At 44.7% G+C, this 23,477-nt stretch overlaps 1 protein-coding gene across 5 annotated transcripts in view; it reads left to right on the plus strand.

Annotated features, from left to right (window-relative positions):
• The window catches only part of SLC25A48 (solute carrier family 25 member 48), a 301,383-nt gene that overhangs the window by 107,028 nt on the left and 170,878 nt on the right, over positions 1–23,477 (plus strand). For all 5 annotated transcript variants that reach the window (XR_012242905.1, XM_073620827.1, XM_073620825.1 and 2 more), the window contains exon 4: positions 9,525–9,771. Coding sequence is in view for 4 of the 5 variants with exons in the window: in XM_073620827.1 (XP_073476928.1) it covers positions 9,525–9,771 (247 nt within the window). In the remaining variant the exon portion in view is untranslated. The remainder of the gene's footprint in view (positions 1–9,524; positions 9,772–23,477) is intronic.

The following is a 23,477-nucleotide window of genomic DNA, read 5'->3' on the forward strand; positions in this document are numbered from 1 at the left end:
CGCGGCCTTGCCTAAAAGCCTCGGGACCGGCGCGGTTTCCAAAAAAAAAAAACTCGATTCGAATCGTGAATCAAGTTTTTTTTAAGAGAATCGAAGATTTTTTTTTTTAAGAAAATCTCCCAGCCCTACTATAGCAGTATTTTAACCAGTTTCTGACTCCGCTATAGTCGAAAGATGGCTACAGTGTGGACTTACAATGCTGGGGGAGCGTACATGGACGTCCTCCCGTGCTCACGCTGCTCGCTCGTCCCCTGCAGCTCTGTGTTTGCCGAGACCTTCTAATGCAGCTGATTACAGATTGGGGTAAAGGGCCAATCACAGCGGCTCTTTACTACGTGATCATCTGTCTGCCAATGACAGCTGATCACAGGATGTAAACAGCAGCCAATTATCAGCTTTTTTTTTTTACTCGTGCTGACAGCGTGAGGAGAAGAGAAGAAAGCTGATAACCGGCTTCTGTTAACAGGACATCAGTCCCAACATTGCCCACCAGTACTGCTAATCAGTGCCCACCAGTGCCACCTATCAGTGCCCATCAGTGCTGCTAATCAGTGCCCATCAGTGCCTCATCATCAGTGTCAACTATCAGTTCTGCCTATCAGTTCCTATCAGTGCAGCCTCATTAATGCCTTCCGATCAGTGCCCACCAGTGCCATCCCATCAGTGCCCATCAGTGCCACCTATCGGTGCCCATCAGTGCCGCCTCATCAGTGCCTATCAGTACCCATCAGTGCAGCCTCATCAGCACACATCAGTGAAGCAGAAAAATTATCAAGGGGAGCTTAGGTAAGTATTAGTGGGGCTGAGGGGGGCTGCTGCACACAGAAGGCTTTTTATCTTAATGCATAGAATGCATTAAGATAAAAAACTTTCTGCCTTTACAAGCACTTTAAACTAAAGTGGACCTTTACCCCACCAAGCCTAATAAAATCAGGGGCATACATGCACATCGAAAATACATTCCATTCAAATTCAAATAAATAATTTTATTAGGAAACTTTCTTTTTAAATTTAATGTACTTTCTGTTTTTCTTTATGTCTGTGGACAGAGGCATCTAAACCATATGTTTCTGCCATGACCAGTGTAGTCCAGATGTACCCCACCTTCCTTTTACTGCTGAACCACGTGTACTCCAACACCCCCATTTCTTACCCTTCTAAAATGATGAGACCACACCTTAATTTGGAGTATAAATGGCCATAGCAGCCTATTTTATTTACACAATATAAATAACTCCAATATCAAAATATAACAAAATATATAACATCCATAACAACTTGTTTAACCTCCAGTCTGTTGGTCTTTGACGGCACCCCAAACTCCAACACATATTCCACCAATACGCTGAGGGACCTTTTTCAGCATGATAGGCCTCCAGCTGTATAACCAGCTCTGAGACAACCCCCTTCCCGCAGTGCAGCCATTACAGTATTCCAGATAACCTTTCTGCTGGAATACACCAGAGGGGCACATACTACCGATGAGCCCCCCACGCCTTTCCATCACATATGTTTACTGCCACCGTCAAAGACCAACAAAACACCACCAATCCACTGCTGCCATGATGACCATATTCCAACGCTCCTGAAAGAAAAAAAACAAACAAACACACAAACAACAAACAACATATAGGGAGGGCGGGTGGGAAAACTGCCTCCTCCTTTCTCTCTCGCCAACTTTCTGTTTCCCAGCCCGGAACTGCCTCCTCCTTAAATAACACCACACCCCCTTGGACTTTCCTCACTGTCACCTCCCCTCTTAGCACTTCCCATATTAACCCCTGCGTTGTCTCCCCTTAACACACTGTCATACCCGGCCTGCACTACTTTCCTTTCTTTCTTTTCCATTCCGGGCCTCACTTGACCAGTGTAGTCCAGATGTACTCCACCTTCCTTTTACTGCATAATAGGCCTCCAGCCGTATAACCCGCTCGTAGACAACCCCCTTCCCGCAGTGCAACCATTACAGAATTCCAGCTAACCTTTCTGCTAGAATACACCGGAGGAGCACATAGTACCGATGAGCCCCCCACCCCTTTCCATCACATATGTTTACTGCCACCGTCAAAGACCAACAAAACACCGCCACGGCCCGCAAGGATAACACTTCAACCTTAAGCCCCCCTCCACACCCGCAGGGCCGGCTGGATCCCATCTTGCAGCCCCAGCGCCCAGAGAGCAATCTCCACAGCCGATAGGTGTACCCCATCACTCCTCAAATACAGGCCCACGCTAGTTTCTAACTCGACATGCCTTATGACCATGCCCCCATTCTGAGCAACAAACCTCCCCACCACCTTGTTTACTCTTATGCGGCCTTGTTAATTCTCACCACGGACCTTGCCATTCTCCACGACGTCCCCGCAACAATGTCGGACCACAGCAGCATCATGTCAGGCAAAGCAGTGCGAAATTTCAAAAAATTGGACTTGACGTCCGAAATCAGTTCCCTGACAGTTCGGACTCCTAAGTCATTCCCACCTGCATGCAGAACCAAAACGTTTGGCGGCCTATCCAGCCGCACATACCATTCCACCTCCGACACCACCCTGCTCCACAATATCCCGGGTACCCCTAGCCTCTGAACACAAGCCTGCCTCCTAGAGATACCCAATTGTCTGCCATCCGGTCTATCGTCTGCTCTCCTGGCCCCCCAACAAACATATGAGAGACTAAGAATCCAGACAAGGCATGCAAGCACTTCATCTGAAATGAAAAGACAAACAAAACAAAGGTAGCACCAACACTAAACACAAAACGTACCCCAAAACAACCAACAGCACACCATATGTGTACAGCCTAACTCCCCCCGCACTTTTTTTTTTTAATCCACCACTAAGTGAGGTAAGTAAGTTTGGAATCTCCTCGGTTCCCACCTGTCAATCCTCTTTACCGCAGCCTCATCCAACCCCCACCTGGCAGCTTCAGTAGCTGCCCCTAAGCGGAAGAAATGTTAGGCATTATCAATCCAAGCCTGCCTCCCTGAGGCATTTCCGGAAAACCGAAACAAACTGGAACTTCAACAAATACGACCCATCCTCGTGCAAAAGGAACGGCCCCTCCCCAGCCGGTCTAACCTCAAGAAACTCCTTTACTGCCCCCACAGGGCATACCCTGGAGCCTGGCAGTGCAAACAGAAGCACGCTCACTCCTCTTCCCGTTTGGTCAGTTTTTGACCTGCGCAGCCGCAAACATACCCTGTCCTCCCCCACGCACACGTCTTGTTCCAGAAGCCCACCCGCCAGCCACCGCGATGGGCACACCAATTTCCCAATGCGAAAAGCCCCATAAAACGCCAAGGAAAACTCTGCTTTAAACAGGGAGGCCTCGTACCTAGAGGTACACACAAACCCCAAGGTATCACAAATGGCCTGCAGATTGGAAAAGGTAACTGGCCGCCGTGCATCCTTTTTCTTGTGTAGCTTATGGTATCGTTTAACCGATTGTCTAACCCAAAAATCCTTCGTCCAATCCTCCCTGCCCATGAGCTTAAAGAAAAATGCCAACCCAGCTAGCTTATGTTCAATGGCCGACACTGACCCCCCGCGTTCCATGTTCCTAGAAACAAAGTACAAGACCAACAACCTTATCTCCGACCCTTCCATGCTAACCCCAGCCTCCTGCACTAAGCCCAACCATTTCCGCCATACCTTTGAATAAGCCGCCCATGTAGGCTCACTCACTGATCGCCGAATCCAGCCCGCGGCGACTCCAAGGCCAGCTCCCATATCCAACCCGGGCAAGGAACCCCATCCGCCTCTGCGGCTGGGGCCAGCTCTCTGAACTTGTCCCACTGAAAACGAGACAAGGAGTCAGCCAACATGTCGATGCCCGGCAGATGAACAGCATAAAGAAAAATATTCAACTGCAAGCAATGCAACACTAAATGGTGCAGCAGCCGTATTACAGGTGGTGATGACGCGGACATGCGGTTGACCACTTGAACCACACCCATGTTGTCACAATTCAACCTCAGTTTCAGGTTCCTACACGCTTCTCCCCACAGCTCGAGAGCCAGAACCACCGGAAAAAGTTCCAGCAGCACCAGGTTACAAAGGAACCCCGCTTCCACCCACGCCCGGGTCCAAGGTTTCGCGCTCCATTTCCCCTGAAAGAAAGCCCCACAGCCAGCCGACCCCGCCGCATCCATGACCAACTCCATATCAAAATTGCTCACCGAGCCGGACATCCACACCGATCGCCCATTATAGGAGGCCAGAAACTCATACCAAACCTTCAAATCCTCCTGATGTTCCCTGTTAAGCCGTATAAAATGTGTTGGGGCCTGAACCCCAGCTGTAGCTGCTGACAGCCGTCGGCAAAAAACCCTACTCATCTGAATAATCCGACAGGCGAAATTGAGCTTACCCAGCAATGACTGCAATGTCCTCAACTGTACCTTACGCAGTCCCTGGATCCCCTTTCTGCAGTGCCTCCAACTTGTCCACTGGCAGACCGCACTCCATCGCAACTGAATCAATTACAATGCCTAAAAAGCTCATCTCTGTCATCGGGCCTTCTGTTTTGTCGGCTGCCAATGGCACCCCGAACCTACCCGCAATGTGCTGCCACGTAGAGAGTAGAATCGCACACACTCTGGATGAAGGTGGCCCCACGCACAGAAAATCATCCAAATAATGGATGACTGAATCAAGGCTCGACACGTCGCAAACCACCCACTCCAAAAAGGAACTGAACATCTCATACAACACGCAAAAAATAGAGCAGCCCATGGGCAGACACCGATCCACGTAAAACTCCTCCTGCCAGCAGCAACCCAGTAACCGAAAGCTATCTGGATGAACTGGAAGCAAGCGAAACGCAGATTTGATATCCGATTTTGCCATAAGTGCCCCCTTTCCATAGCGCCTAACCCACCTGACGGTCGCGTCAAATGAAGTATAAGATACAGTGCACACCTCTGGGTCAATGAAATCGTTGACCGAACCCCCTTTAGGGAAAGACAAGTAGTGAATAAGGCAAAACTTGTTTGGTTCCTTCTTAGGCACCACCCCCAATGGAGATACCACCAGATCCAGCAAAGGCCGCACCGCAAACACCCCCCCCATGAGACCTAGCGCCCCCTTCTTAGCCAATTTTTCCCCAACCACCCCCGGATGCTGCAGGGCTGACTTCACATTCCGCGCCACCGGTGGAACCACTGACAATGAACACAGAATCCTAAAACCCTCCAAAAACCCTGAGGCCAACATCCTAGCTGCTTCCCTATCCGGGTATCTATTTAGAAAAGACTGCATCCTTTCCCCCCTCACCGGCGTCCCTTTTGTGCGCAGGCTCACCGGTACGCTTACCTTTTTTGAAACAACGGGACAAGGGATGGGACCCCCCTCAACCCGAACGCTCATGTTTGAAACGGCAAGACCCCCGAACTTACATGAGCTCTCGTTGTATTGCCAACACACCCCCCATTTCTTTCTGGCCGGCAGTCCTGAGGAAGGTGTACCCCTGGCCCCCTCCCCCTGAAGAAACTGATTCAGGGCCCTCGCTGCCGACATCAGCCGCATCCAGATCCCATCAAAGCAACGGCCCTGCGCTGTCTAAACTGTTCATCATACCGCAGTCAGCAGGATCCCCCATACACCTGTGGGCTTCACCAATGGCATCCATATAACAGAACAACGCCGAACAATGTTCTGGGTTTTTCTCACCGAAGACACTCGCCATAATGGAGAACGCCTGAACCCAATTAACAAACGTACATGGAATCAATCTGTACTGCCGCTTCTCCTCATCCTCCTTCTTGGAGTCATCCAGCTTAACCCTATCCAGATTAAATTTTTCTAAGGGCAATAACGAAAAAATCTCCACATACTCACCCTTGCAAATCTTATCCCAGACCTCCTGCTTCAAATGTGCTCCCAGCGGACCCTCAAAGCACACATACACCTCACATTTTGCCACGTCCACAATCCTACCACATCCGTCCTACTCGGGGCCTCTGGTGCCCCCCTTTTTCTCCTGCATTCTCGCTACCTGCTGCTGCTCCCGAGAGCCCAGCCGGAGTCAGCGCAGGGGACATTGAAGCTCCTGGGCCAACAGCCAGAGTTGACTCCCCAGACGCTTACATCAAAACATGTATGGTTGTGTGTGTAGTGAGAGCTGGCTGACTGGTCTGTAGTGTACGGTATATACTGTTCTGATCATTATCCCACCTATAAAAACTGGACGTGGACTAGTATGGAACTTGGAATAATCAACTATCCATCACAGGACATCCCCTCCTACTAGCCACTCCTTTCCATGTACACATGTCGGCCTACCGGCCCATACAGACTGTGCTCCTGTTCTCCTGGCTCTGATGAAGAGGTTACCCTCGAAACGCGTCAGCCCTTTTTAAATACCTGCCTCAACATGGGCATACCCCAATTTTAACTTTTTAGTGCCTATTTTGTTACCTGTTTTTATGCAATGTAGTATTTGTATGATTCAATATTTATATGTTTGTATTCCCTATACATGATTAAACCATACATGTTTTGATGTAAGCGTCTGATCACGCGCCTTCCATTCACCTCCTACTATACAGTCCTTTCCAGACCACCCCTGGTCAGTTAAGGCAGCGGGACACGCTCTATCATCTCCTCCAGTCCTTCCACTTTCTACAATACTACCCTTTCCCTACAGCAAACGGCCTCACAAGCAATTTCTCACCATATCTTGCCTACATTTTGGATTAGAGTTGACTCCCCACCATCCTCCGCAGCGATGCTACCGGGCTGCACCCAAGGATCCACTTTAGGGGGCTGTCCCTGCCCACCCGAAAAACGGGCCACCAGATCCCTCAGGCCCCGGAACTGGCAGGTGCACCGCCTGACACTTGCGGGCCAGCATCCGACACCGCTTTATGGGGCGGCGTGACCACCGCCCTCGGTGTACCCCCAACCCCAACAAATCACATACTGCAGTAGTCAGAGAAACATTACAAAAATTAGCAGACTTACCGGGCTGACCGGTAGCACCCCCAACAGCCGCCACTCCTGCTTCCCTCGCTGGCCCGCATCACCGAGACTGCTCCTCCTCCGAGACTGACAGCTTGCCCTCAGACCTGTCTTTCGGGTCCAGGGCCACCAGTGCTGATAACCCCCCCAGGCAAAGGGGTCCTGGAGGCCGTGGAGCCCCGCTGCTGCAACGCATGTCTCACCCCTGAAGCTCCGCCCTCTGCCGTGGTTCCGCGCCATCCCTCCCGCGCTGGGCCACGACCAGCCTGTCCTCTCCGTCCACCGCCATCATGTCCACTCTCCTGCCACTCGAGTTGTCCATTAATGGCCCGACAGCCATGCCTGTGGATCTCCCCCCTAGTGGAAACCAAGGAGGAGGGGGGCCGAATGCTGTACATTTTTGCGATGCGCGGGCGGGGAAGTGGTGCCATGACGGCCCGTGGCCCCGCCACAGAGCTAGGCCTGCAGCGAGGAGTCTGCCCAGGCCCAGCTGCGGCGGTTGCTTGACTCCGCTTCGCTGGGGGAGTGGATGGGTCCCCCAGGGGGCTCCTGGGATGGTGCCCCGCACAGGGGGGAAGGACCTGGAGAAAAACACGCCGGAGGCCTAGACCTCAGCGCGTGCGGGGACACCTCCTTTTCCTCAGCGGAGCCGCTCGCCTGGTCCTCAATCAACGCCGCAACCTGGCTGTGCAGCCACTCTGGTCCCTGGCTGGTCTCAAGTGTGCCAAAATAAGATCTACATCAGCCACGTTGTAGGAGCAGTGAAGTAAAACTGCCTCCTCCTTTCTCTCTCTCCAACTTTCTGTTTCCCAGCCCGGTACCGCCTCCTCCTTAAATAACACCACACCCCCTCGGTATTTCCTCACTGTCACTTCCCTTCTTAGCACTTCCCATATTAACCCCTGCGTTGTCTCCCCTTAACACACTGTCATGCCCAGCCCTGCACTACTTTCCTTTCTTTTTTTTCCGTTCTGGGCCTCACTAAAAAGCAAGCTGCTTACCCAGATCACTGCTTACTGACACAGGGGAGCTGGAGAATCACTTGACAAGACTGGAGAAGACTAAAAAAAGGAAACTATACAGATCTTTTGTAAACAGGGTAGGCAGGATAGGTAGGAGGTGGGGGAGGGAACATTTTTAAGAATAGTTAATGTTAGTCTTGAATTCCACTTTAATTTAAATTTGCACCTACAGTTTTCTATAGTCCCCGGAAAAGTCCCACAAATACAAATGACAGTGACGTCCACCTAATGAAGCTTCCTGTGATGGTGTGGCACACATATGTAGGCTTTGCATGCATGCATGATATTGGGATGAAAAAATAAATAATGTTGCAGGGGAAAGGCTATAAGCATTGTCATTGCTGATTCACTAGCCTGTAGCTTGTCAATTAGCACCTGGCCACATCTAGTCCGGCTAACTGCTTTCTTGACAAATCTGCCTCTTTTACTGAAACCCTCCCACTGTGAGCTGCAGTGTCTGTGAGGGTGAACAAGTGAGAGACAAATGAGGAGGATTTGGCTCAATCAAGGAAGGAAAAGGAAGTTTTTGTTTATTTTATAGTAACTGGATCTGGAACTTGTTTAGACTTTTATAAAGGGGCCTTTGTTAAAAGTGTAACTAAACTGTATTTGAGCTCCACAAGCCAAAAAACGCTATTTATACATTTTAAATGTTCAAAGTTAACTTACCCATCTGTCCATGTCTCCGTGATTTATTTTGTTGAGAAGTCACAAAAACACCACTAGCATTTCTAGCCAAGGCTATCTTGAGTAGGCCTGGTGATTTGCGTAGCATTTACTTCCTATCATCTACATGCTCCTAGTTCAGACATGCAGGCAGGGGGGTGCAATAAGCTAAGAATGCCCCTCTTCCCCTCCTCCAGATGAAAGGAAAAAATGCCCATGAAGACTCATGGGATGTATAATGTTATTTTGGCCTAGACCACAAACCAGGAAGCAACTGAAGAAATGTAAAAAAGAAAAAAAAAAACGTTAAAACAAATATAAGGATGAAAACTAGTTAATGTTGATTAAGAGAATAAAGTTCAACTATGTTATGTGTGAAGCACATCAGTGTTTTTTTTTAACTACTGTGACACTGTCAACTATACCACTAGAGTTATGATAAGTTATTGCATCTACAGTATCTGTAATACAGAAGGCATATTACTAACATAAGCATATCACAAAATGTAAAAAGTGTAAAATCTAACAGGCTGATTGTGCCCAAGTTGATCGATCGATCAACTTGGGTACATTCAGCCTGTCCATATATGGTTCCAATCTCGGCCGGTCCCTATTAAACCAGCTGAGATTCGAACCGTCTATGGCCAGCTTAAGCTGGAGCAGGCATTCAATCTGTTTCTAGCTTTCATTTTCAAAGATTATTTGAACAAGCTGAAGTTAGAAGCTGATCAGGTTACTATGCACAGCTGCACCAGTCTCTGCTCTAGTTCTAGTAAATCCTCCATATTGTCCTATAATTTGTTAGATGTACTTATATCTGTTATCTGATTTCCAAGACACAGTCAAGTAAAAATTATTTATATTACTTTTCTGCCAGGTTGCTGGGTTCTTTAAAGGAATGTCATTCCCTTTGGCCAGCATAGCAATTTACAACTCTGTAGTTTTTGGTGTTTTCAGCAATGCACAAAGATTTATTAGCCAGCATCGACCTACAGACAGAAAACGCTCCCCGGACATCATAGACTTAACTATCGCCAGCATGTTAGCAGGACTGGTTTCTGTTGGGATTGGTGGACCTGTTGACTTGGTAAAGATAAAACTACAAATGCAAACATCCCTCCCAGGTAGGATAATTGTTAACTAATTTTGTCTCTAAACTGCAAAAAAAATAGCTTTGTATTATTAAGGTAAAACACTGAAATCATAAATTGTTACAATAAAAGTGAAGGCTTTATTATGACAATTTGAATTTTAAACAATCAGGGCATTTAGTTGACTTGAAGTCAACACTTATTCTACTTGAACTTCAAGCACAATAAAATTGTTGGTAGCATACATATACTGCAGGATGGGCTTGACTGGGGCCTACAAAGGATTTATAAGAAAACCTATTAACTGTTGTATTTATTGTCTTATCCTTTCTACTATGTTTGCTGCTTTCAAAAGCTTAAATAAGAATTCCAGGTATGCCATGTTTTACAGCTTGACTCAGCTTGAACCAGTGTAACTATGGATATACCCTACCTGTGGGGTTCCTCTAGAAGCTGGAAATCACTTTAGTAAACACCGCTACTCCAGTGATCTCCACTAAGTTCCGGGTCTCATGCCAAGCAGCTTCCCTGCTGCATTCTGAACACAGGAGGTAGACCACTCAGCATGGACACAAATCAAAGAATGCTGTGCATTCTTTGCTTGAATGAAGTGGAGAGTGTGATATCACCTCCCCATCCAGCTCCTCTAATCAGAAAATTCATTGCATTCACTGAAAAAAGCATTCTCTGAAGAATGCCCATGCTGAGTGGCTGAACTCCTGTGTTCACTATGCAGTAGGACAGCTGCTCGGCATGGGACCCAGAAGTAAGTGGAAGTTACTGAAGTAGTGGTGTGTACTATAGTGCTTTCCAGCTTCTTGAACGATCACACAGGTATAGTATATGCATTGATATTTTGGTACAATCTGGACCCATTTAACTATGTAAAATATGCCATACCTGGAATTTTTCTTTAAGACTTTTTTCTGTCCATCTGCCCATGCTAGCTTAGTTTTAACTGGACACTGCTGAAAGGGAGTAAGAAGCATCAGTGCTCATCAAAAGAAAATTGAAAAATTGAGCCTATGTGAAATTTTTATTGTTTCCCTGATCAGGTTCATCCCTAATCCTGGTGGCTATTTGCTTCTGGCTGCCTCTGGAAGAATATTTCCAGAAATAGTGTAGGAAGGTCAGTCCTTGGATTATGAATTTTTACCTCACCTTAGCCAGTCCCTGGGAGGCTTGCCCACTATAAGGTGTGGCTGGGGAGAGAATAAATGTTTGGGAGGGTCTGATCAGAGGTCTCTCTCTTTTGGAGTTCAGCGTTAAGTGTGTAAGGGTGTAAAGTGGTTTGGGTGGGGGTTACAGTAAAACCTCCATCTCCAGCTGATTTATTTTACAATTTTACAAAGAATGAGTATGTTAAAATTTCTGTCAGGATAAAACTTGTGATACTCTATTAAGGACATATTCTCTCACTTCCTGTTTCTGTGGTACCCCTTAAAGGAAATTGTGAGGGGGGGGGGGGGGGCTGTTGCTACTAGGAAAGGAAAGTACAGACAGCAAAGAAAAACTTTACTGGATGTTCTTATTTAAGTTTTGAGCTACATACCAAGGGGTTAAAGTACCCTATTCTGTTGATTTTACAGTGTGTTGTCTGCGATAATTTGATGTGATGTAAATTGTGGGATTATAGACCAAGGTCTCACATTGATGATTAACAGGAGTATGGCTAGTATTTTGCTAGAACAGGAAGGACAAAATCCACTGAAATTACATGTGCTTGTATGTACAGTATGGTCAGGTAGTTCCCCATCAATTGCATATACAGTAGTTATAACAAGTGTAATCTTTTGTGTTTGTAAATGTCTGGTATTTTTATGTGTACGTTTTGAATTGAACACATTAAAATGTAAATACAGCCTTTTATTGATATGTCTAAATATGACACTTTTACTTCCACCTCTGTCCTTATGCATAGTTCCAGTTGACTTGTATGAAGTAAATGTGCTGTAATGTGTGTACTCACTTATAGTTTCAAGCTTACATTGAAAACAAATGCAATAAATTAAATGTGGCAGACTGCCAATGTGAGCTTTTCAGGAATCAAAGCCTGACTGTTTGGTAGACTAATGTCCCGTACACACAAGCGGAATTTCTGTTGGAAAAATCTTGGATGGTTTTTCTGACGGAATTCCGCTCAAGCTTGCCTTGCATACACACGGTCACACAAAAGTTCTCTGAACTTTTGACCGTCAAGAACGCGGTGACGTACAACATTACGACGAGCCGAGAAAATGAAGTTAAATGCTTCCGAGCATGCGTCGAATTGTTTCTGAGCATGCGTGGTTTTTTGCGCGTCGGAATTGCATACAGATGAACGGAATTTCCGTCAAGAACTTTTTCCATCGGAAAAATAGAGAACCAGTTCTCAATATTTTGCTGGCGGAAATTCAGACAGAAAAAGTTGGATGGAGCATACACACGGTCGGAATATCCGACCAAAAGCTCCCATCACACTTTTTCCGACAGAAATTCCACTCGTGTGTATGGAGCATAATAGATAAACTCCAGCCTTACCTTCAGTCTTGCAATCAGGCTCTTCTCCTTTACTGAAATTACTCACTTGGTTTGCCTATATGCTGTGGGCTTCCTACAGTGTGCAATAGAAAATAAGTTAGATATAGCTAGATATAGCCTGGCTAATTTCCTGGCTGGAGGACTTCCAAAATCATCTAGCACTTTCCTACCCAGCTTTACTGACACTGGTATGCTCCTTTTTATTTGATTTTAGTTCTACTGTTGGAGGCTCAGCATTGCTGAGTAAAGGTCTCTGTGCTTATCACACAGGGAGACGCAGTGGATGGCAGCACTGTTCTCAGTGATTCTGAATCTGCACTGTTAACAGGCATCTTGCCACTGAAGAGGCTTGACCGCTGCACCTACCCGGCGGGGACCTCAATAATGTTGAGCATGTGATTTTTATAAATACATTATTCATAGAAATACAAAATATAAGTGCAGGATGTAGAAAACAGGGCTTATATCAAATAGGCAAGTGAAAAAATATAGGAAACACTAATGTAGGATTTAGAAACCAGTATGGGGGAAGGGAGTAGGAAATGAATGGGAAGGGGGTGAGGAGAGAGGAGGGGGAGGGGAAACCAGGGGGTACACATCATATATATATATAGATCAAAAAAATATATAAACATATCCAGAGATAAATATTAGGCATAAACATTAAAGAATGGTAGCATATCCGAATACCTATATTTCAAAAGTAGTAAATAAAACAAGTGGATACCCCTAAGGAATGGAGAGTAATTTGCCTCTTTACTATCATCTGATAGATCGCCAGTAGGGGGGTTATGGCTGAACAGTATTGTAGAGGTAAAATTGAGGCAGGGTCTCAACACATACACTCTATAAGAGAGAAGTACAAAGACTGAGTTGAGACCATGTCCTCCTCCCTGACCAAAATGATTTCCCTTTGCCATTCTTGAGGGCATTTATGGGCACAGGTTATGCTGCATTGATGGGCACTGGTTATGCTGCATTAATGGGCACTGGTCAGGCTGCATTGATGGACACAGGTTACGCTTCATTGATGGGCACTGGTCATGCTGCATTGATGGGCACTGGTCAGGCTGCATTGATGGGCACTGGTCAGGCTGCATTGATAGGCACAGGTCAGGCTGTATTGATGGGCACAGGTCAGGCAGCATTGATGGGCACAGGTCAGGCAGCACTGATGAGGCTTTACTGATAAAGTTGTTAATATTTATTTTTGTAACTTAATTCTGTATAAAAAATGTAAGTGTCATTTCATGAGATAATTTATAAGGGCGTGTTTAGGGGTGGGGCATGGTAGGGGTTGGGTGGGGCAACTGGTGGCGAATAACCCTTATGCCCTGGCTAGTAGCTCAGGACTTGAAATTTTGAGCCCTGCATATACATATATATATATACACACACACACATATATACACACATATGATCATTGACATACATACATGAGGAATATGCAAAAACCCAAACAATATAAACATATATGTAAAAAAATATATATCTATAAAATAAAATCATGTATGTAAATATAAATGATTCGCTGATTTCTGGGACAACAGTATAAATAGATTAGAATAATAATAAGAATAATACTTAGGATGATAATGATGATAATAATAGTACATGCATATATGTAAACATACGTATATTCGTAAGCTATGTGCTAATTAAAAAATGATGATTGAAAAATTATATTAAGAGATATTTGATAGCAATGGTTCCCATAGGCAAAAACAACAACTATAGATTATGTCAATAAATGGCATGTCAGGGATTTTTACTGTAGCGATAGGGACTACCTATAAAATGTCAGTAAGGGCATAGAGGAGGATCCACACACGACTAAACATGAAGTCACATACACTGACCCAAGCGTGCATACATGTATAAACCATGATGGAAAACATACAAACCCGTAGGGCACTAATAGCTAGAAAAGGGGATCATGCTACAATGTCAAGAGCAACATGAGACTATTATATGCAGTACTTACTATGGGTGCAGACGGACTAACGAAAGGGGACCATAATGGTCCACTAAAAAAGGGAAAGACAAGGATGAACAGATTATACGGTATGAAAACCAATAGAACTACACTCCCTATACCTACACAGAGATTGTAATATAAAGTAGGGGGCTACAGGATGGTATGGACTTCTATATTCTCGTTTTAACCCCCCTGGTGCCAGAGTACCCAAGGAGTAAATCCAAAAAGATTCCTGTTGGCATAGACGTTTAAAACGTTCAGCCGCGGGGAGTGACTTTGAAATTATTTCTATGATCCAAACCTTGAGACCCACTGTAGATTCATTGTGATGAAGCAGGAAATGTTTGGGGACACTGTGATGATCTCGGCCTTTCTCGATGAAGCGTCTGTGTTCATCAAACATGCCTTAAGAGCCCTAATGGTTCTCTCTACATAGAACAACCCACATGGGCAAGTAAGGCAATATACTACGTAGTCGGTGGAACAGTTGAAAAAATCTTTCAAAGTGGATGTCTTACCTGTAACTGAGAATGTTTTTTGACTGTGTTGGACAAACTTGCATGCCACTATGGGGCAACTGGGAGGTTTAGTTAGATCTTTGTGAATTTTAGGCAGATGATAGAAATATGGTGTTCTACAAAAGTTTTTCTTAAGGAAATGATGTCCTCTTCTAAGGCCCTACTGATGATTTCTGTGGCCTCGAAGGAATATTGGGTGGTGGGGTCTTGGGGAAGGATTTGATATGTAGTAGTATTGGACAATAGTCTACATGACTCCAGTAGATAGTCGGTACCATCTCGGACCACCGTGCTACCCCCCCTTGTCAGCTGGTTTTATGACAATGGTATCATTCCCCGTAAGCTGTTCCAAGGCCTGTCACTCCAAAGGACTAAGGTTGAATCTAACATAGGTCTGTGAAGGGCCTGATTTACACATGTTGATAAGTTCTGAGTAAACAACCTGATAAAAGGTCTGAAGATATGGGGAGAGCCATTAGGGCCCTTAGGGCACGTTTCGATGAACACAGACGAGAAAGGCAGAGAAAGGCCGAGATCATCACAGTGTCCCCAAACATTTCCTGCTTCCGCAGCTGTTTTAAACATCTATACCAACAGGAATCTTTTTGGATTTACTCCTTGGGTACTCTGGCACCAGGCGGTTTAAACGAGGATATAGAAGTCTATACCCTCCTGTAGCCCCCTACTTTATATTACAATCCCTGTGTAGGTATAGGGAGCGTAGTTCTTTTGGTTTTCATCCTGTTTAATCTGTTCATCCTTGTCTTTCTCTTTTTTTAGCGGACCCTTATGGTCCCCTTTCGTTAGTCTGTCTGCATTCGAAACCAACACCCATAGTAAGTACTGCATATAATGTTGCTCTTGACGTTGTAGCATGATCCCCTTTTCTAGCTATTAGTGCCCTAAGGGTTTTTATGTTTTCCATCATGGTATATACATGTATGCACACTTGGGTCACACTTGTGACTTCATGTTTAGCCGTGTATGGATCCTCCTCTATACCCGTACTGACGTTTTATAGGTAGTCCCTATCGCTACAGTAAAAATCCATGACATGCCATTTTTTTACATATTCTAACTACAGTTGTTTTTTTTGCCTATGCGTACCATTGCTATCAAATATCTCTTAATATAATTTTTCAATCAACATTTTTCAATTAGCACATAGCTTACAGATATACGTATGTTTACATATGTACATGTACTATTATTATCATCGTTATCATCCTAATTATTATTCTTATTATGATTCTTATTAATTTATACTGTTGTACCAGAAATCAGCCAATCATTTATATATACAAACATCATTTTATTTTATAGATATATATTTTTTAACATATGTTTATATTGTATGTGTTTTTGCATATTCCTCATGTATGTATGTCAATGATCATGTATGTGTATATATGTATATATGTATATATGTGTGTATACATGTATTCTTTACTTTTACCCATGACCATACTATGCGTACATTTGTCCATATATGTTTTCTTCTATATATATTTTTTTTAACATTTACATATATACATGAATATATGTTCTTTATATAACTTATATGTGTAATTTTTGTATATGTATGTATATATATATATATATATATATATATATATATATATATATATATATATATATATATTATAATAATTTTTTCAGAATCTTATATGTATATTTTACTTTTTATTTAAATGTATGTGAATACCGATCTGTGTATGCACATATTCTTTACGCATGTTGCAGAATTTTATGATTCTTAATTCAACTATTTTAAATGCTTACATCTCAAAAATTTTCTGGCTGCGCAATGCTTTTAATGTTTACAGATTGTGGCCCAACCTATATCACTATCTCCATGTGGGAGCTTAATGTGTACTGTGTGCGCTGGAGCTTGTTGTCCCACGGTGTTCTTGGGCACATAAATAGCACCATCCCCACACTACAATGTTAGGCCTGTAGAAGTAGCTGCTCTCCGAGCGCGTAGCCTGCCTATTCTGACCATCTAGAACAGTCTCTCTGTGGTTTCCGATCACTTCTGGTGACGTCACTTCCTTGCATTCCACGGTGGTTTCCGGTCGACTTCCTGGTGGCCACAGGACTGCCCAAGCGGATCCCATGCCATCTCCCTGATGCCTGGATGATGGTCTCGGAAACTAGAGATACCACTTTCATCACACAGATGAGCTTGATATTTATTTCCATCTTGTGAGTGTTACATATACTTTGTGATTAAAACTTTGCTTTAATACTACACTGAGGTGGCGCTTCCTGTGTCTTCCCTTCCTCCTTATTTGTCCAACATCAGTGCCTGACCTCACAAATGCACTTCTAGAAGAATGGTCAAACATTCCCATAGACACACTCCTAAACCTTGTGGACAGCCTTCCCAGAAGAGTTTGAGATTAACATCTTCTGCAAAGGGTGGGCAAACTCAATATTGAACCCTATGGACTAAGACTATGAGTCGTCCCAAAGGTGTTCTATCAGGTTGAGGTCAGGACTCTGTGCAGGCCAGTCCAGTTCCTCCACCCCAAATTCACTCATCCAAGTCTTTTGGACCTTGCTTTGTGCACTATATAAAAATAAATATAGCGCTCGCAAACACAATAGGTGAAAATTTGTTAACTAAAAAGAAATCCAAAATACAATAAGTGAAAATGAAGAACAAATAAGGTGACTGAAGGTGCTCCAATCCAAAGTGAAGGAAATATAAGGTGCTTCAGAGAAATTCAGGTGTGCAAGCTGTGCAGGATTCGATCACACTGAGTTTGCTACACAAGATCAGCGTTCCCTTGTCTTCATGGGTGTTCCCTGTGAGCTCTGATGTGCTGCTTGACAGTGGAGAGAGTATATACCACAGCCCATTTAAACTTAGCCTGGGAGTGTTCCAACATAGGGCTCCCATTCAGCCTTTTTGAACCCGAAGACTGGCCATACAATTGGTTGAATCAATTTTGCTGGTTCTGATCAGCATAATATTGCTACATAGCAACTTTTTGAGACCTGAAGCCCCGCCCCTCTTTAATGAGGCTTGTGCACCATTCCTAAAAAGGATATTAATATTGGTACCTGCTGTGTTCTGGCTGAGAAGCTCTTTAAAGGATTTCCGGACCTGAAGGCATAACACCTTATCTGCCATCCCAGGATTCTCTATCAAGCTTTTAATGACCCACCAGACTGAAAAGCTGGGGGTCGTTGTGATCTGGTGAGTGGGGATACATGAGGGGGTGTTGCACACCTAAATTTCTCTGAAGCACCTTATATTTTCTTCACTTTGGATTGGAGCACCTTCAGTCACCTTATTTGGACTTTATTTTCACTTATTGTATTTTGGATTTTCTTTTTGGTTAACAAATTTTCAATTATTGTGTTTGCGAGCCTATGTTTATTTTTATATGTTTTTCAAGTGATTAGCACTTTGTGTATAGCAGCTGCAATTTTTTTTTTTTTTTTGATACACCATTAGCACAAGCGTATATTTTTAGTATATATATTTTCACACTTGCTTTGTGCACTGGTCCAAATCATTTAGTGGAGGGGGGATAATGGTGTGGGGTTTTTCTTTCAGGGTTTGGGCTTGGCCCCTTAGTTCCAGTGAATGGAACTCTTAAGGTGTCATCATACGAAGACATTTTGGACAATTTAATTCTCCCAACATTGTGGGAACAGTTTGGGGATGGCCCCTTCCTGTTCCAACATGACTGTGCACCAGTGCACAAACAAGGTCCATAAAGACATAGATGAGCAAGTTTTGGATGGAAGAATATGACTGGCCTGCACAGAGTCCTGACCTCAACCCAATACTTTTGACAATATAGTATATATAGTCAGCCTATCTGTAGGACCACAGTGTCCAAAGGTTGTCACTGATCCCACCAAGGTGCATACAGAGAGAACCCAGAGATGGTCAGGACTCCCCCAAATATGTATACTATAAAATATATTGTATATAGCATCAGTATCAGCCTGGAAAAAAGTGTCCATGCATTAAAAAATCAAATCAAAAATCTCACCAAGGGGTTATAGAATCATCATCTTGGTTCCTACATGGTGGAGAAGTTCACCTGTAATCCCAAGTAATAGCAGCAAATCAATAGTAGCAAACATAGGTTACATAACCAAACTGTAGGAAGAACAAGATAGGTCATGTGATAAAGACAGATCAGTAAAGTGCTAATATGGGGTGCCAACAATCCCAAAAGGTGGCAAAAACAAGTACAGGGTGAGGGGAAGTAAATTATTCCCTACATCCTGATTGCAATCCACATCACTTCCAGTCTTCTTGGCAACAACACTTCTGGTGAGACACGGCTCCCCGGTGACATCACCATCATGAACTGGAGGACTCCGGCACACTTGTATCCCACCCAGTGCCACAAAAAACAAGCAGCGTGGAAGCAACCAGGCATAAGGTGCAGAAAGAGAGTCGCGGCCACAACAGAACCCACTCAAAACACCTCCACCACCCCCACCACCCCCAATGGATAAACCCAGAGCACAGGGACAAAAACTCAGACAGCCAAAACAGGACGGACCACATGTGCCAGGTTGAGATTCCCAGTAGCACCACCCAGTTGAGATTCCTGACCACTTCAGGACCAACAAAATATCAAACATATAATTATGTAAACAAAATACCAACAATCGGATTTAAGGGGATGTGCCTCCAAAACGCACATATTGTTTTTCCCATGTAATGCGCCCTACAAAATGTTTTTGCTAAAATTGTATTCCATTAAATAAGATAGGATTACAATCTCTCTTGATTAGGTTCATACCGCATAGTCAATATCTACGCCTTAGGTGCAATTTCCATGATGATGTTAGGTTTCAAGAAGCAATACAAGAAATACATCATTTTTAAATTATGATTTGAATAAGGCTATAGTAAAACTGTTACAAAGAGAACTATGGATCTATACTCTCCAAGCTACAACCCCATACCCCCCCCCCCAGGTCTGAATGAAGCTGCTAGCTACAAACCTTTACTGGAGGGGTTTGTATCTGGGAAACCCCCAAATTTACTTTAATATGAGGAAACATTTATGTGGGATGTTTTCTAGTTCTGACGAATTGCCATTCCCTTATATGATCTAGATTTTGATGTTAAAAAACGCTCTGCTAATTATTGAAATTTCTGTATATATAATCGATCCCCTTAAATCAGGTTGTTGGTATTTTGTATTTGTTGTATTGTGTTGTTATAAATATATGTTTGATATTTTGTTAGTCCTGCGGTTGTCAGGGATTTCCCCTGCACGGTGCTATTGGGAGTCTGCACCCGACACGTGGGAGCCTGCTCTTTGTTGACTGTTAGGGTTTGGCCTGTTTTGTCGCTTTATGCTGAGTTTGACCATTGGGGGTGGTATTTTAAGATGAGTTCTATTGTGGCCATCCTTCACTCCCTGCTCTTTATCCCTGGTCGCTTTCATGCTGCTTGCTTTTTGTTGCAGACATGTGCCAGTGTCCTTCCATGCATAGTGATGTCTTCCGGGTACAGTGTAACGCTGGAAGTGATGAAGCTGTGACCAGAAGTGACAGGGATTGCAATCAGGATGTAGGAAGTAGTTTACTTTCTCTCTACCTGTACTTGTTTTTGGTGCCTTTCAAGATTGTTAGTGCCATATTAATGGCGCTTTATTGGTCAGTCACATCACATGACCGCTCTTCCTCCAGTTTGGTTATATAACCTCTGTTTGTTACCATTGATAATATATACACTGCATACAGTTTAGCTATATCTGACTGCAGGCCGTTCCTGGTGTACTTTTTCTAATATACTTCAGACAGGCAGGTTATTCAGTTAGCTGCAGTGTATTTAATATATATACAGACAGTCTCGTTTATATATATATATATATATATATATATATCTACTGTATCCAGTTTCCAGTTTAGCTATATCTGACTGCAGGCCGTTCCTGGTGTACTTTTTCTAATATACTTCAGGCGGTGTACACAGTACACAGTACTGTGCACCCATAGTGCAGTTGCTATTACTTTTCTGGTGGTGTACACAGTACACCCATAGTTGTTATTACACTTCTGTTGGTGTACACAGTACCGTGCACCTCTAGTGCAGTTGCTACTACTTTTCTGGTGGTGTACACAGTACACAATACATACAATGCACCCATAGTTGCTATTAGACTTCTGGTGGTGTACACAATACCATTCACCCCTAGTGCAGTTGTCAGGGAAATAGGCGCATCCCTACACATAGTCACGCAAGGTTAGCAAACCAGCACACGCAAGGTCGCGCTAACACGCATCAACGCACACGGATGTGCAATGTTTCTACTAGGCGAACGCCTGGTGCTACGTTCGGATGAATGCGCGTGCATAACAACGTCACAATTATACGAACGTACGAACGTAACGGTGCGCGTACGACGTGACACTGGCGCCTTGTTTTTTTAAACGTTCCACTGACAGTGCCACATCGCTGGATTATCATCAGCTCTTCCTGTGTTCCTGTGATTGTGATTCCTGTTTTCCTGACCTCCTGTGTACTGACCCAGCTTGTTATCCACTCCTCTAGACCTCCTGGCTTTATCCACCGGCTTGCTTTTGACTCTTCCTGCCTGCTTCCTGCATCTGACCCCGGCTTGGCTAACGGACTCCGCATTTCTCTGTCTCCTGTATCTGGACTTGTTGATTCAGTACTTGGACTGCCTTACTGTGTTTGACCCCCTGGCCTGGCTTCTGATTGGACTTCCATTGGGTCCCTTCCTTGGACCTTAAGCACGTTGCCTCCAGTGACTTTGTTCTATCAAGCTTCCAACACCGGCTTCTACTTCCAGGCAACCCGTGCTTCTGGGAGCACCGCATCCCTGTGTCATCTTCAGGGTTGTGCTGCACTTGGCCGCAAGGGGAGCCCTCTCAGCAACTCGGCCTCCTACCAAGATCCTGACAGTATAATCCAGCCATGTCAGAGGTCGACAGAGGTGACTCCCCGATGAAGACCATTCTCCAGCAAATCTCGGCCCTTACCCCAGTCATCCAGCAGCTTCAGGAGGAATACTTCTGGTTGGAGGAACGTCTGCAGCATCTACCCGAGTCACCCTCTCCCTCAGTTCAAAGCCACTGCTGGGTTTATGGTCCCTCCAGAACCACATGTCCCAACGCCAGAATGTTTCCGTGGTGATCGAAGGAAATTTAGGTCCTTTAAGAATTCCTGTTACTTATACTTTGCCTTACAACCACAAACTTTTTTCAGTGAAACAGTCAAGGTGGGGTTCACTATCTCCTTACTACGTGGTGAGCCGCAGACCTGGGCCCATGGCCTGTTGGAACAAAGCAGCCCCCTCATCAACACCATGGACCAGTTCTTTGAAGTCATGGCCCGCTTATATGATGATCCCCTACGGGTAGCCACGGCCGAAGCAACTCTACATTCTCTTCGTCAGGGTCAGCGCCCTGCGGAGGACTATACAGTAGAGTTCCGCACATGGTCCATAGACTCTGGTTGGAATGAGGCAGCATTAAAATAACAATATCGAATGGGGTTATCAAAGACCCTCAAGGATGAGCTAGCCAGGCTACAGGTTCCGGCCACACTAGAAGATCTCATCCAGTTAACTGTTCAGCTTGACAGACGTTTATGGGAACGTCAGGGCGAACGTGATCAGGCCTCTTGCTCTACTCGGACCCTGCCCCGAGTCCAGTCTGCATCAGCCCCCATACAAGTCGGCATGATCCATCCAGCATTAACTTCTGGGGTGAGACTTTATTGCCGGTAGGCGAAACTTTGTTTCTACTGCGGGGAATCAGGACATTTCATAGATTACTGCCCCATAAGACCAAGAAAACTGACCCTCCTACCAACCTTCAAGTATCCAGGTCTTCCTCTGCTCATATCTCACTTCCTGTTACATTGCTAGTGGCAGGCAAGGAAGTTCACCTCCAAGCAATACTGTATTCCGGGGCGTGCAGTTGTTTCTTGGACTCGGCCTTGGCTAAAGATCTTGCTATTCCGCTGAACCGTAAGGAACAGAGACTAACAGTCCATCTAGCCGATGGCTCCTTGCCAAGTTAGGGTTATGCCACCCAGTAAACCGTACCTATCCTTACCACTACCAATTCTGGTCATCAGGAGTTTCTCAGATTCGATGTCTTAAGTTCCCCTATGTTCCCGGTCATCCTAGGAATCCCATGGCTACAAGCACACAATCCTCAGATTGATTGGTCTAGGAAGGAGGTACTCCTTACATCTCCCTATTGCCAACAACATTGTTTGGCCCCCGAATCCAAGGACTTTTCCAGTTGCCTGACTGTACAATCCACACTGAGTCCAGATCCTAATGTACCAGCAGCTTTCCTGGAATTTCTTGACGTCTTTGATAAAAAGAAAGCAGACACCTTACAGCCACACCGTCCTTACGACTGCCCCATTGAGTTACTGCCAGGAGCTACTATTCCCTTTGGTCGTATATTCCCCCTTTCTGAGACTGAGCTTGAGACCCTGAGACAATATATTGACGAGAATCTTTAAAAACGATTTATCCGTCCTTCTTCCTCCCCTGCCGGTGCCGGCATTTTCTTCGTTGAGAAGAAGGATAAGACATTGAGACCATGTGTGGACTACAGGGAATTAAACAAGATTACCCTTAAGAACCGCTACCCACTCCCGCTCATCCCTGAGCTTTTTCAAAGGTTCCGCACAGCAAACATCTTCACCAAACTCGACCTCCTTAGTGCCTATAATCTCGTCCAGACCCAAG

Source organism: Aquarana catesbeiana, linkage group LG03, assembly GCF_042186555.1.
Source record: "Aquarana catesbeiana isolate 2022-GZ linkage group LG03, ASM4218655v1, whole genome shotgun sequence".
NCBI classification, from domain to species: Eukaryota; Metazoa; Chordata; class Amphibia; order Anura; family Ranidae; genus Aquarana; species Aquarana catesbeiana.